At 30.8% G+C, this 16,803-nt stretch overlaps 1 protein-coding gene across 1 annotated transcript; it reads left to right on the top strand.

Moving 5' to 3' along the window:
* The first annotated feature begins 14,676 nt into the window (after window positions 1-14,676).
* LOC126729051 (ethylene-responsive transcription factor WIN1-like) lies at window positions 14,677-15,965 on the top strand. The gene is made up of 2 exons (XM_050434796.1): window positions 14,677-14,800; window positions 15,208-15,965. Exons 1-2 carry the CDS (start codon window positions 14,721-14,723, stop codon window positions 15,689-15,691), a joined length of 564 nt encoding a protein of 187 aa, XP_050290753.1. The 5' UTR covers window positions 14,677-14,720; the 3' UTR covers window positions 15,692-15,965.
* Window positions 15,966-16,803: the final 838 nt, after the last annotated feature.

The following is a 16,803-nucleotide window of genomic DNA, read 5'->3' as shown; positions in this document are numbered from 1 at the left end:
AAAAAAAATTTCAAATTAACTTCTCATATATTTCTTTTTGTGGTGTGCATTTTGAAAATCTAACCATTAAATTTCATGTTTCTTATGTTCTTAACGTATATATCAAATTTCATTCAAATCGTATGTTATATATTATTCAATTAATAAACTTATTTTTTACGCACAATTTTAAATCACAAAAATTTGAAATTTTAATATTTTTTTATGACATAATAATTGATCTTTGATTTTCTTAAAATTTTGCAATTATGAAGGATATAATAATAATATGCAATCCAATTGTTAGATTTTCAAAGTTCAAACCCAATATAAATATATATGGGCATTTGCTACAAAAGGAGGGCTCACTGGACCAAGGAAAGTGAGAATCATATATTTAAGTTTTTCTGGTTGTCACTTGTCACTCTTGAAGTTTCCAAATTTAATATAATTATAAATTAAAAATAAACTACTACCAAAAGAAGAAGAAACATAAATGAAATAAGATTATTGTTTTGTTTGTTTGTTTGTTTTTTTTTTTTTTTTTTTTTTTTGCTTTTGCTTTTGCTTTTGTCTTTTTTATATATTTATATTTTTTTTATACAATATACAAATTCTACTCTAACCTAATTTAATTGTATATATGTGTGAAGCTCCATCCTAAAGGCTTAAACCCCGAATCTTGCCCCTCACACCTTACAAGCACTTATACTTGTGGAGTAACCATCGCACTAGAGATACGCGGTGATTTTATTTATAATTTTGTAAATTCAAAAGTTCACGTTAATTGTTGAACCTGCTATCATCATTTCAAATTGTTCTTTGGCACATTTGGAGTTGCACCTCGGGTCCTCGATAATAATTTGGGAATTACATCTAAGGATCCATAACTAATTCTCAAATTTTTAATTTTATCAATTAAAGTTTCAAACTAAAGAAATTGTTTCAATTTTGAAGCTTCTGTTTATCTCTATTATTCATTTACATTATTATGGGTAGTGATGAGTAGAATAAAAGGAATAATTGTTTGATAAAACTCTGTGTTTCAACGAGGTAATCATTTTTAATTTTCTAACAATCAATTTCTCATTCTAAGGATTTCTCTCTCTATCCTCTTTGTTCATAGGCTAACAAAAATTGATATGAACATTATCTTTGATCTTTCTTGAACAAAATTTTCCAAAAAGAAAAAGAAAATAGGTAAGAACTAATTGTGAGATCACATATCTTAAACACCACATGGAATTGAGATGAAGATTGAAAGTTTTCTTAGAATATTATCTACTTATTATTTTTTATTTTCACTACGTCAAAGTACGCTTTCTATTCTTTATTCTAGAATTTAAAGTTGTATATTATTTTTCATGAATGAAGTGGATCCAACACCATGTAATATAAAAAATACATGCCATCAAAGAATAAAAATCTTCTATCTTAAGATGTCTTTCCTTCCTCCCCCATCTCTTTAAGGTAACAAAAGTTTAAAATAAAAAAATAAATAAATAAGACACATAACATAATTTTAATTAGTGAAATATAAAACAAAGCAGAAAAAATAAAAGAGCCAATTACTTCCTATTTGTTTCTTTCTTCCTTCATTTTATTTTTGGGTAGTATGCACCATCGTTGTAGAATCTTTCTCACCTCCATCGTCAAACGACCAATCAAATCAACCAAATATAGATCAAATTTCTTTGTAAAACTTTTAGTGTTTTGGTTTATATTTCATCGAGTGAAAAAATGCTTGTGTATTGCAATTTACAAACAGGATATCTATCTTCAATTTATAATCATAAAAAACAATAGAATGGAAATAACCTTAAAAAAAAAAAAAAAAAAATTCACCTTTAAAATTTTTTTTTGTTGACAATAATCGAAGCATGTCTGCTCTGTTCTTTCTAACTCATAGTTGTTTCAATTTTCATTTTTAGTATTTGACTTTTTTTTTTTTTAAAGATGGAAGTATTTGACTTGTAGTTGTGGAAAGACTCATCACAAATGGGTGGCGACATAATGATCCAAAGGTTGACACAAAAAGATGATCAGTTACATCATGGCCGTGATGTGACATAAAGATAGGATAAGGATTGGCCCACGACTTAAATCGTATCATATGTAAAACGTGAGACAGCCAATAGTCATTACATCATTAATCATTACATTCGCCGTGTCCTACCACGACAGCGCGTTACCTCAATAAAAATGCACTCATATATATATATATATATATATATAATCATAAATATTTTGAGTAATGCTATTTGAAAAATAATATGGTATAATATTTTTATAATAAATTTTAAGTGACAATTTATTATTATTTTTTTGGGTAAAATGGGATCATAATTTTTCACAAAGCATGTTGTTGGATGATAGAGTAAATATAAAAGAGAAGATTCAAAATTAAATATAAAAACCTAAAACTTAGAATAAAAATTTTACAAGTTAAAATAAAAACAATTAAAAATTTTAAAGAGTTAAAAGTGTAATTTAATCTTATAAAAAATTTTGTATGACTAGATTTTATTAATAAAAGAATAATAATTAGAGGAAAACACCTTATGAGGTTCTCTTATTATACTCTTCCACCATAATGGAAAACTATTTTATGAGATTAGTTTTGTCTTATGAGATACCTCTAGCATATGAACCCTTTGAAAGTTTGGCAAAACTTAAGGGGTAAACTAAGTTTTTTAATTAAAATTTAGCAATATGGCTAATTAACCAACTCAGAAAATAGTATTAACCTGTCTCTCTATGTGAGAATTTTTACTTTTTTTTTTTTGAAGAAATTACAACATTAAAGTTAGGTCTTTTTAGTAGCAAATTTGGGTGAGAAAAACTCTATTGAGGGAGCCGTCGATCTTGTTGCAGTATTTCATAGCCTTCAAATGGCTTATTAAGTGTCTGTTTGGGAATCTTTTGTTGAAAGTATTGTAAATAAAGCTAAAAGATTATTGAAATAGTACAGTGAGATCATGGATAGTACCAAAAATGCAATGTAACACATGAATAGTAGCAAAAATAAGTTGAATAGTAAAAAAAACTGATTTTTTAAGCTAATATAAAACACACACTAAGGGAAAAGTGCACCTCCACCATGGTAATCTCTTATTAAAAATGAGTTAAGTGACAAGATATAAAAAGAGAAAAATGCAATTGTTTTTTTTTATTTTTTTTGTATTTTACCTTCTGTGACAATAATTTTCCCCTCCAAAGTAAAAAATGACTATAATTTTCTTTCGCCATAGTGTTAACAATGGCACCTATAAGGCTCAGATTGCTTTGTCTTTCAATTATTTGTTATTTTAATTGGACTTAAAACATAGTATGGCTCCCCCCCCCCCCCCCCCCCCCCCCAACAAAGCAAAAAAAAGCGACAAACCAGCCGTCAACACAGTGATTGCAAGTAAAACAATGGTTTGTGAGTGAAGGAGCCTTTGAATTATCATTATCCTTGTCCTCTCCCCAGTCCCCACTACTCTCTTCTGCTAATTCTTTCAGCGGTGGCAATGATTCTTGCCCAAACCAACCGGTGTTTTTCAGGTTTTCTTGGCCAAACAGATGGGCTTCATACTATTTGTTGATGCGATTAATTAGCCACATAGCTAAATATAACTTAAGGTACAGCATGTAAATTACCATCTAAATTTTAATAAAGATCATTCTTGAAAATTAGTGTAGAAGTATAAGTATAAATATGAATTGGAGTGAACTGAATATAGAAAATGAATATAATGTGTGTTCAAGAAATTGAAATTGTAAAACTATAATTTAGAATTAAAGTCAATTTATGGAATTACAAGAAATTTCGACTCCACCACCCCCCCACCCACTTTTTTTTTTTGATAAAAGGATCAAACATTAAACAAAGTGTGGGTTTGGATTCAGTGGAAGGGTTTGGATTCAGCGTTTCCGCTGAATCCTGCGTCGCGTTTTCCTCTTCTTCTTTTTTTTTTCACGCGTTTAAGGGAAAGACAAAATTTACTGTTCATGAGACAAATGTCACTGTTCACGCACTGTTCATGTACTGTTTACGGGTCCTACGATACTATTCACACATTTAAAAATTATTTTGCTACAGTATTTTCAATTTTCAGTTTCAGCAACAATAAGTTCAATCCAAACGAACCCAAACTGATAAAGGAAAACACTACAAACAAAGTTAGCCTATATTAGGCATAGAGTGCTGTATACAGTGCACTGGGAAGCTGGCTGCATTAGCAGCTATATCTAAAACTTGAGCTATCATCATAAGAAGGTGCAAAAGCATCATCATGCCAAAGCCATCATTAATGGGTGATACATGCAAGTTCTTCTTTTTTTGATTTTTTTTAATAAATATTTTTATTATTAATATCAAAAGGGAGTGTGTATCTACCTCTAAATTTCTATATCAAGAGAGGATTTGATTCTAGGTTATAGGTATGATATTATCTCTATATATTATAGCATACAGAAGTCACTTCTTTGGGTGTCTAGACTTGCAAATGTAGTGGCTCATACTTTAGCTACATGGTCTTTTTTTTTTTCTTTTTTTTCTTTTTTTGTTAAAGAATCAGCTACATGGTCTCTTAAGTGTAATGTTTCTGGCTCTTTTGATTTGGGTAATTGTCTCTCCTGTTTTGAGTATGTTATTAGGGTTACTTCATGTTTTTTTAATTTAAAATTATCTTTTATTATAAATACTTTAATCATTAATATTAAAAGGGAATGTATATCTATATCTATAGAAGGCAATCTGTCATGTACTTCTATTTTTTTTTTTTTTGGAAGGGGTACCCCTAAATTTCTATATTAAGAGAGGATTTGATCCTAGGTTATAGGTATGACATCATCTCTATGTATTACAGCCTACACGAGTCACTTCTTTGGGTCTCTAGGCTTGCCAAAGTAGCGGCTCATACTTTAGCTAAATTATTCCTCTGTATAGCTTTGCATTTTCTCTTGTTAATAAAGTCTTTAATTCATTTGTTTTTTATTTTTTATTTTTTTTATCTATTTAAAAAAATATGGTTCTTCATGACCTTTTTCTCAGTAAGAGCAATTACATCAGTAGATGTACAATTTTGCCTAAAAATGACCCACATCAAGTAGTGTGTAGTTATATAAATTTACAAGTTACCTACAGTAATTACTCTCAATGCAAAACTCTTAAATATTTGGTGAGATAGTTGAGCTCTATAGATATATGCCCTAATGCCCTGCATTAAGCCTCTCAGTGCTACCATTTTTTGTTCAATCTAATGATTATATCACATAAATATTTGCATGACATGTTAAAAAGAGAAAAATAAAAGAAAGAAAGAAGGAAATACCATTATTCTTTGAATATAAGGAAACGATGTCTCATTCTTTGATCATACTATATATTCTATTCATTATGTATGAGATATCCAAAAAAACCTCATGAATCGATAGTATAGCAAATTGAACCTAAAACTTCTAAATTTACATCACATCTTAGACCAATAGATCCAATATAGCACGACCTAGATACCCCATGAGAGTTGTTGGAGTAAAAAAATTTGAACTCTCAACACCTCGATTAAAAACTTAAGGTGAAGAATGACTACGTTATATTTATTTTTCTAATAATAGTAACATTGTGGTACAGTTATAAGTATGTTTTAAGAATAAATAGGGGTATGAAAGAAAATGGAAGAGAGAGAGAGAGAGAGAGAGGTCATGAATACAGCCGTAATGAAGCAATGTCTATTGCGGAAAAGAGAGGAATCACTATCATACACACATATGCATGACTTCATCCTATTTAATAAGTATTTTCAATTACTATTAATAATAAAAAATGATGACATGTTGAAATCGAAGGTCTCTAAAGTCATTGCACATTTGTCCTTGACCACCTAATAAGTAATAACCGCCCATGTTCACAATGAAGGGCAGAGAGCCTTGTCAGATCTAGCTCAATTAATACTTCCCTCGTATTTTTTTTTTTTTTTTGATGGGATCCCTTGTATTTTTAATCGAGGTGTTGAGAGTTCAAATTTTTTTTATTCCAACAACTCTCATGGGGTATCTAGGTCGTGCTATATTGGACTTATTAGTCTGAGATGTGACGTAAATTTAGAGGTTTTAGGTTCAATTTGCTACACTATCGATTCATGAGGTTTTTTGGATATCTTATACATAATGAATAAAATATATAATATGATCAAAGAATGAGACATCCTTTTCTTATATCCAAAGAATAATAGTGTTTCCTTCTTTCTTTTTTTTATTTTTCTTTTTTAACATGTCATGCAAATATTTATGTGATATAGTAATATATCTAATGATTATAGCTCAGAAAATCAAAATAGGTCCTCTTTACACTAAAACCCCCATTCTTTGTTGTTGTCCATATTAAGGTGGTCTTATTGGAGGATTGTGGTAAGAGGTACACATAGCCTCCCATGGTCTAAGGGCTTGTTTGGATTGAGGGGGGGAGGGAGGGAGAGTGGAGGAGAGTAAAGTAGAGTTAGTTAAATTAGACTAATTTTTTGCTAAATCTACTCTACTCTACTCCTCATTCCTTCCCCTCAATCCAAACAGACAATAAATGTCCATCAAACTAATTGACTAAATCTCAATTCCACCACTTTCTAAGAGTGGGGTCAACAAGTTCTTAAATTGACACTTTCAATTAACTTCAACATAGATGTTTAGAGTTCAAATATATCCTCCTCCAACAATTAAATTATAAAATAAATAATAATAAAAAGCTCTAAAACACAAACATTGCCATCTATAGCGCATTGACATTATCTCCATGGTTCATATCTTTTCAGTGTTTCCCACCTAATTCATTGGAGTTTACTCTTGCTTTTTCTGTGTCCCCACAATAATTACACGCCCATCTTATTGAGGTCATTATATTGGGAGTGTGAGGAGGTCATGGTTTATGTAGGAATGGATTGGGCTACAGTTTTGATAATGACCTCTCTGTTTGCTTGAGACTATAGTTTTTCCTCTTATCCGGATAATCATTCACCCTTTGATTCTAGACTATTAGTACAAACCCCAAATGATAAAGTGAAATATGTCAAATGACACCTTGACCCCTTCTCTAGTTCAACTTCAACCCCAAATTCCTTTTTTTTTTCTTTTTTTTTTTTCCTATATTTACAAATCTCTACCAATTCCAAATCCTTGTATAACGTTAGATGAATTTACTAGTTAGTACACAATTTACATTGTTTCAAGAACCTTTTTCCTTCAAGAACAAACATTCTGAAGCTTTAAATTGATTTCGTATATGTAAAATAAAAATTCAAAATCTATTATTCTCTAATTTGGTTAAAGACTCCCACAGGACCACAGTAGTGAAATGTAGTCCAACACCAAGGAAGTGGACACATGTGATCCATTCAGCTCGTTGAGGCTGACTAAGCCCATTTCCATGATTATTTATAGGTGTAATCTCGGCTAGAAACATTATTGAGCCCATTCAAGCCCACATAATTTTATTTATTTATTTCATTATTTATGTCAAATTAACACATGTAGATGTAGGCATATACAAGCGGGTAGAACCCTGTGGACAATAAACACCAACAAGAATGAAACATTATAGGGCTGTTATTCATTAAAGGAGCATTGATTAGTGCTTAAGTGAATGCAAATTCTGATGGTTCATGTCCAAATCCATTCCACATCCACTCTATAAAATTTGGTTTAAGGTAGCCCAAATGACTTATGTTGGGTGATATTTGCTTTTGCGGTTACAAACTTACAATAAATCAAGTTACTGTCAATACAAATATTTTACATTTTTTCAATTTGCCTACCCCCTCATATTTGGGCCTATCATAATTTATAATTAAACTTTCGTTAATGACTCGTGTGATGTGTGGTATGGTAGATAAATTAGGGTTTTTGAAATTGTTGAAATTTTTGTTGTACCCGTAGCTTTACTCTAATTACGCACTTCTCACTGTGACAAAACTTTATTAGTATCAACATTTTTTTTTTTTTTTTGAGAATACAACATGCTGCTAATCTCATAACTTGAACATTTCCCCCCTTAAACCCCCAAACACTTTATACATAAGAAGGTGTCAATTCAGTTACAAGACTCTTGGCTTTATTAGTATAAACATAGTTCTACCTGTATTGTATAAATCAGGCCAACAAGATAATTGACATTCTACTAAGTTCATTAGCAATAAGTAAAAGGAACTTTTAAATGAGTATTATATATTAGACTGAATTACACATTTGACCTTTAAAGTTCATAGTTATTTTTATTTAAATCCCTTAAATTTGAGACTTTTTGATTTACTATGTTTCGTTTCACTCTTAAAATGTTCTTTTTATCTATTGCCATAATTCATCTAGATATTATGTAACAGCAAAAATATGATGTGTGGGATGGTAGATAAATTAGAGTTTTTGAAATTGTTGAAATTTTTGTTGTACCCGTAGCTTTACTCTAATTACACACTTCTTACTGTGACAAAACTTTATTAGTATCAACATTTTTTTTTTTTTTTTGAGAATACAACATGCTGCTAACCTCATAACTTGAACATTTTCCCCCCTAAACCCCCAAACACTTTGTACATAAAGAGGTGCCAATTCAGTTACAAGACTCTTGGCTTTATTAATATAAACATAGTTCTACCTGTATTGTATAAATCAGGCCAACAAGATAATTGACATTCTACTAAGTTCATTAGCAATAAGTAAAAGGAACTTTTAAATGAGTATTATATATTAGACTGAATTACACATTTGACCTTTAAAGTTCATAGTTATTTTTATTTAAATCCCTTAAATTTGAGACTTTTTGATTTACTATGTTTCGTTTCACTCTTAAAATGTTCTTTTTATCTATTGCCATAATTCATCTAGATATTTTGTAACAGCAAAAATATGTCGTTTCTCTCTTTCTTTTCTCTCTTAGCTACCACATTAGTGACATACATCGATAGAATGACCATTTTAAAATAGAATCAAACTTGGTGTACCAAAATAAAAAATCTCAAACTTAATAAGGGATTAAACTTCAAACAATTCTAAATTTTATGAGTCAAAAGCGTAATTTAATTTGTGTTTATAATGTGATAACAATGGAAGAGAGAAAATTTAAACCTAGATATCTTCATTAGAAACATCAAAAGGTGCTAGCTAAGCTACAAGTCCGTTGGGTTTCATTTGTATTTTATTTAAATTTTAAACAAAATTTGACCTACATGGTTGTGGGAGGCAAGTGGTAATTCGCTGGTAACATTCATTATAACATTCATTATTATTCTTATTTATTTTTATTATTATTATTATTATTTTTGACACTGCTTATTGAAGTTCCTAAGATTACAAACTAATTAAAATGTTAATAAAAATGGAAATTGTACATTTTAAGTTTGACCAAAATTCATTTTAAGGTATCTAACTTTACTTTCGTTTGCTTGAATCCTTTTAAGTTTCAAGTTAATCAAGAAATTTTGCCAATTTCTGTTAAATGTTGTTGTTAGGTGTCCAAATTTTCCCGATTTGAAACTTTGGGGTCCTTTCGCCTATAACATCACCATTGGTAAGCCCACAGAATTGCGAATGATTGCCCCTACACCCGATAATCCAATCTGATGAAAGATGGCTACATCCACGTTCGACTTATACATGTTATCAGTGGATGGTTTCCATTGCTCTTTACCTCTCGGTACCATTTGTCTAATATGTTGTTTGCTGGTTCGAAACTCCTCCAGTAAACTCATAGAAGAATGCAAGATTTTCTTTACATTCTATGCTTTATATGTACATGATGTTCTGTAGACTCTAATTGCAATTTGCATAAAAAACAACAAGGCTCCACTAGTACTCCTCTATGCCCAAGATTTACATTTGTTTAGAATTGCGTTTTGTAGAGCTCTCCGATCAAAACACTTTGATATTGCTCAGTTAATTTTTTTTTATAATTAACTGGATTTTTTTTTTAATTTAAAAAATTTGATAAAATAAAAAGAAAAATTTGGACTCATTTATTGGCAACATTTAACGGAAGTTGACAGAAATAGCTAATTAAATAAACTTGAAAATTAAAAGACTTAATTAAATGAAAGTAAAGTTATAGGCTTAAGATAATTGAGTAGGAGTTTTGCAAATTATTTCTTTGAGTTCAAATTTGGACATGGAAATGTTTTAGGTCAAATCTATTCTACCCAACTACCAGTCCCAAGATAGTGGAGTTCTTAGTTCTTCCACAATATTATTGGGTCTACATCAAAGGTTGTGGCAAATAAAATACTTCCAACAAGATTTTCCTCAGGTTTAGCTTCTATCCAATGTATTTGAGCATTGAACATGATATGAACATAAAACATGTTCAAAATTGACCAAGTATCATTCTTGCGTCATGTTCATTACTCTAATATGTTAGACGAAAACTTTTCCCATTTTCACTAGCCTGATATATAGTTTTCACGAATCAATCTTTTCATTTTAGAGAACAGAAGATAAGATTTATTTTATCTGTATTTGTGTTTGAATATATGAAGGATTTTAAAAATCCATCTTTCCCTGAACTCTTAAATTTCCATTTAATTGATTAATGTAAAATATTTCAAATCCTCATTATCAATGGAATCAAATGACCTCTCAATTGATTAGAAATTCATTTCAACCTGCTAAATCCACTATTCGAAAGAAGTGTTTTTTTTTTTTTTTTTTTACTTAAATTAATTATCTGAATGAAAATTAGATCATGTGGAAATGAAACCATCTTGAAAACTTTAATGATACATTCCATACCTTTGTAACTAACCAGCACAAGCAATTGTTATTGGTTGGTACAGCTTTTGTCATCAGCCAACTTTGGTTATATACATGCGATGCTATCTCTACCAAATAATAAGGTACTGGTCTTTTACTGGAAGCAGTGAAGTAATGTGCACGTTGGCTCATGCTTGGGGCCATGTGGTCCTTCTCCATTGATGATTCTCGAAGTTACATCAGTTATTTCCTTCACTTATGCAGCGTAAACATACAGTACCAGAAGCATTCTCAGACTCAACCAACGCAATCTATGTAATATTCTGCCTAACTTTACAATTTACATTACTGAATAATGCTAACATCTTACTTATATAATCTATATATAAAAGTTGTAGGGTAAATCAATTTCCCTTTAAGTGGTATTGGTTGGGAATGAGATGTAGTACGGCTTGGTAGTGTGTTTGCTTTGGGTAAAAAATGTCACAGGTTCAAATCCTACCATCTTTACCTACTGCTTATCTTATGACTCATAAGTTATGAGCAATAACCTTAACAAGGGATCAATTGAAACTGAATAAATATAACTTAGCATAATCCTTAAGACACTACTAGTTTAGCAAAGAATTTGTTGACAAAAGGATCAGTTTAAAATCATCATGTTATGGATTTAGTTCTGGTTCAATAGCCCATGTAATTATCACTTCCATGTGAGATATAAAAATTAATCACATAAAAAAGTTAGAAAGTTAGAAGGTTAAAAAAAAAAAAAAAAAAAAAAAAAAAACCTAATCAACTTTTACATCTCACATGAGATTGACAATTGCACGTTGCAATAGCCCCACTCATTGCATGAGATTGCAACAGCCCCAATCATTGCATGAGATTGACAATTGCACGTTGCAATAGCACCTGATTTGAATCCTCATGTTATGTCTATTGAAATTTGAGAATGAACCAAATCAGAAGGTTTTCTATAAAACACTAAATTAATATTGTTATCAATGTATCTTTGATTAACTCATTAATGTCCTATTATGATTCTTATCATGATCAATGATTGCACTTGATTCTTTCATTCAACTATATACAATATATATATATATATATATTCCACTTTATATTTCCTCATTTGGCTATTTATTTTCATGTATAGTCAGTTTATTTATCTCTTAGATAATTAAACTAAATTATTTATATATTTATTATTATTTTTAGACATATTTTATTGACAATGGTGGAGTCAAGGTTTTAGTTTAGGGGGCAAGATGAAAATAAAAGGGTAGTAAAGACAAAGTTTATTCCAAAAATATTTAATTAGTATAATTAATAAACAGTTAACTAATTAAACAAAAAGTTTGATTAACATATAAAATATAATGCAAGAGTTAAATTAATTTTTGTGTGCCTAACATTAGATTTAGTGTAATTGTTGTTGTACTTAAGATATTTCATAGGTGACTAAAAAATAAATAAATAAAATAATCAACATATAGTCATTTTTCTATGAAGTTAAAAGATAAATCTAAATATAAGATATCAAACAAATCATTTTATTACTTAAAAGTAAATTGAAAAATAAATTAACATAGAAGCATTAAAAGTATGATAATATACCAATTTTTTTTTTCAAATAGTCTATGTATGACTTATTTTTTAAAATAGATTTAAAGCAACTTAAAAGTATTAATTTTTTTATTCACTCCATCCTGTATTGTGTTTATTGTAAAAGGATTGCAGAAGAATTAAAGAAAACACAACGAAAAAAATTTGACACATTGGTTGGAATGCTGTGATAATATAACATTTTGTAACTGGCTATACATTGTACAGAAAAGATCTTTTCTCTTGATTATATTAAATGAGTTAGAAATATTTTCAAAATAAAATTTAAAGTACAAAACTATTACTAAAAAGGAAGAGTGATTTTTTTAATGGGAATATCATGAGCTTCTTATTAATCATGATTCATGAACTTGGAAATTAGCATTAGAAGTGGAGTCAAGAATGACAGCTTATAGCACGATTACATGCAGACCATAAGCTCAAAGCAAACAGAACTGGTTCCACCATGAATTTAATTAGTGGAATCCACCATTTATATAAGAAGAAAGAGTACGTATTTATGATACTTCAAGAGTATACAATAATTTCCAACAGAACTGATACAAAGCAAATACTACATCTAAATGGGAGAGTTCTTCTTTCTTAAAACTCGCCCTCTCAAACGATGTAATGTCTTTTTGTTCTATTTAATAAAATTCTAGTCTTCCTGTATAAAAAAGGGGAGTAATATTAAACAGTTAAGCTAATAAATTTATGAAATTGATGTAAACAAAATTTCCGTGGATTTACAAGATAATGCTCATAATATACCTACTTATTATAAGCGATGGGCGTTTTATGGTCGAGGCTTCGAAGTCGCCATGGTTCCAACTACCAAGTCATAAAGTCAAGGCAAATGCGTGTATATAACCCAAATTCATTGGTACAACCTTTTTATTATGAGATGATCATTGGTACAACCATAATACACTGTATAACCCAATTTTTTTCCACAATATGTTGCTGCTTGTGATGTGAAAATATGATCCTAACTGAACATTACCATAAATATTCTACTATGCCACCGCTAAAACTGAGCTCGGTGCATTATGGTTTGGTTGACATAGACATTATTGCTTCTGATGCACATAATATCCCCAAAAAAACAGCCAAAATTTGCTTAAATAAATATGTTAATTTAGGCTATTCTTGCAGACCACAAATCTTCTAGAAGGATTGCCTTGAAAAGGTCATCTTTAATGGCATAATGGCCATGCCGGATATAAAGGAACCTTAACCTTATAGTGAATGTTTAAAATAAGGTGTTATATGCCAAAAAAAGGGTGTTATTCATAACTTTGCTTATCTTCTTATTTGTTCAAAGTGGTTTCCAAATTAGTCTTAGGAGATAATTTAATTACTAAACAAAACGCAATTGAGTATGAGAAATTCATCCCCAACAAAGAACAGAATTGTTATTACAAAACAATTACAAAGAAAGAGAGACAAATTAAAGTCTCTTCTTTAAGTTTAGATCATTGATGACACTACAACTATAGCACAGACTGACTACCACTACTCCAAGTACGACTGTAAATTATAAAGCTAAGTTCTTGCATTATGTTTTATTGCGACAAACCAGAATCCAACTACGCTACAAATTTTTAGTTTTCTTATTCAAAATAGTTTCAGAAGACATACCAAAAGTTGCTTGATTTCTAGCACGTTTGATGAGAAGAATTATTAACTGCCACTTCAATGTATGTATTCGAATCATCTTTCAATGATGAGAACTAAAGCTGCCAGCCTGCCACCTTTCATGTACTTGAGGATTGCCTACATTTGCAGTATAAATATTGAGCTTAGAATATTCACTTCAGTAAGTGATTTTCAAAATAAGCAAAGTAACAATAATACAATGTTATGAATCACGCTGTGAAGGGTCCATCAGGAGAAAAGACTCATCAGGAGTAAAGACTCTACGGATTATCTGTATGTGATTCATATCTTGGATATGCAGAAATACTCATGAATGACTTTGATTATTACTTTCTTTCCTATAGTGTAGCACTGAGGGTGAGAGTGCAAAAGCAACCTCACTAAATTTGTGTAAATAGCGATATATGCTAGTTAAGAAAGTTCTTTATGAGGTTGACTCCTTCTAGCCCATATGTTGGGCACACAATGTGGCTATATTAATGTTACTGGACCACAAAAGGACTAAATTAGTTAAAAAGTCATTCTGTGAAGTCTTACAAATTAATTGTCATTTGGTTAAACTCAAGTGGTGTAATTGTTAGGCTGTTATGCACATGCACATGCGCTTTTGTAAATGTCTATACGTACATACCATGATCAATTCTCATAAATCTCAAGCACCAGCTCCTTCTTGAAACACCCCCCCCCCCCCTCCCCCGCCCCCCCCCCCCCCCCCCCCCCCTCCTTCTCTCTCTCTCTCTCTCTCTCTGCCAGGCTTTGCAAATATGGTAAAATCAAAGAAGTTCAGAGGTGTCAGGCAACGCCAATGGGGCTCATGGGTAGCTGAGATTCGTCATCCATTACTGTATTCTCAACAAACTCTTGCCATATATCTTCTCACAACATGCATATAACACATGCTTCAAAATTTCACTTTCTTTTCTTTTCTTCCCTCTTCCAACTATTATGAGTTTGTAGTACACTTTGCTTCCAACAATCCGAATTCCGGATATACCATGGATAAGTACATTAGAGGCTAAATTTTCTGCGACTGTCATAAAATACGGGATCATTTGTATGTCTTTGTGTAAATTTCTTCTAATTATAGAAACTGGATAAGTAGAACTCTCAAGTATATATTCAATTTTATAGTTGCATATATTTGGTTATTATGTATATCCTAAAATTTTATTATTATAACATGAGCACATTCTATGTGCGACATATTTATAAACAGTCCATATTGACTCTTATGTTTTTCATGTGTTGTAGGAAAAGAAGGGTGTGGCTTGGGACGTTTGAAACTGCAGAAGAAGCAGCGCGAGCCTATGATGAGGCAGCCATTTTGATGAGTGGCTGTAATGCCAAAACAAACTTCCCAGTGGTCACAAATCAAATAGGCAACGACAACAACTCTAATACATCTTCATCCAATAATGCACTCTCTAAAGTCCTTAGTGCAAAGGTTCGCAAATGTTGCAAATTCCCATCACCGTCTCTCACTTGCCTCAGGCTTGACACAGAGAATTCCCATATTGGGGTTTGGCAAAAACGTGCAGGTACTTCTTCTGATTCCAATTGGGTGATGATGGTTGAACTAGGAGAGAAAAGTGGACAAGTTGTGCCTGAGAAAAACTTGCCTGCAGTATCAAACACAGCCAAAATAGAGGCTCGACAGCCTGAAGGTGGAGATGGGATAAATGAGGAGGAGAGGGTTGCATTGCAGATGATTGAGGAGCTCCTGAATAGAAATTAAAGATACCAAGTACTTTCAACTTCACATGGGGCTAGCTGAGCAAAGCATGGGGGCTTCCATGTGCTCAGCTCTTGTCATTACTTTGTGTTTGTTTGTTTGTTTAAAATAGAGGTTTGTTATTTGAGATCATAAGGAGGAGGTTATAAGCCTTACCCTCGATATGTTTATTTATACCTCCACAGATATTTAAGTTATCTGTCTTTCTAGGAACTAGAAAGTGTTTAGTTACTATAGAAATTTACTAGTGGTATTTTATGTAGCAACAAATTTTACTTGTGGGAGTTCGTAGTAAATAAATTGTGTTTTTATTCAGTTTCCTTTTTTTGTTTTTTTTTTTTTAAATCCCTCATTCCATCTCTATATATTCTTCTTGAACGTGCACAAGCTTTTGGTAAAACTGTTTGGTTTGTTTGTAGTATCTCTTACTCTAACATATGCAACATTCTTCTCAAAGCATGTGAATCCCACAATTTTGAGAAAGATATTATATATATCAAATGTATGAAATACTTATTGTTACTAATAAATCAGGAAATTAAGCTCTATCCCTCAAGAATGTTGATATCATAGATCAAGCGGGATTTTAGATAATTGATTTTGAATTGTTCCAATCACCTAGAGAAGAGAGATTATATATATATATATATATATATACATACACACACGCCAATTGTACCCTAAGAAAAATATCCAAACCAAGTTAAAAACTGTAATTATATTCATATATACATATAGAAGAGGATGCCTAACCCCTTTACCGTGATAAAGAATACTAAGAGTAAAGAGTGGATGAAAGATTACATCGACAAAGACAGTATGTTTCTTATATATAAAAATAATGCTAGAGATACAAATTATTTTACAAAAAAATTTACAAACTAATAATGTAATGAGTGATTATTAGTAAATGAAAAAATAATAATAATAGTGAGTTTAGATGAAAACCAATAAAAGGTTGGTTACATCAACATGTTATAAAAATATTGTAAAATAATTTATGAATATAACATTACTATATATGTAAACCATCACAAGAACCAACTATAAACATCAAATCATTCATAAAGACGCTCTAGCTTCTTTTGGACACTTGGTCTATTGCTGAATCATTT

The sequence above is a fragment of the Quercus robur genome, chromosome 5 (assembly GCF_932294415.1).
Source record: "Quercus robur chromosome 5, dhQueRobu3.1, whole genome shotgun sequence".
Classification (NCBI taxonomy): Eukaryota; Viridiplantae; Streptophyta; class Magnoliopsida; order Fagales; family Fagaceae; genus Quercus; species Quercus robur.
The sequence above is the reverse complement of the archived record's forward strand: the minus strand, read 5'-3'. Positions and strand labels throughout refer to the sequence as shown.

Coding starts and splice junctions, on each gene's coding strand:
- LOC126729051 (XM_050434796.1), top strand. CDS start 14,721: ATGGTAAAATCAAAGAAGTTCAGAGGTGTCAGGCAACGCCAATGGGGC. Junction 14,801..15,207: donor GAGATTCGTCATCCATTACT/GTATTCTCAACA, acceptor CATGTGTTGTAG/GAAAAGAAGGGTGTGGCTTG.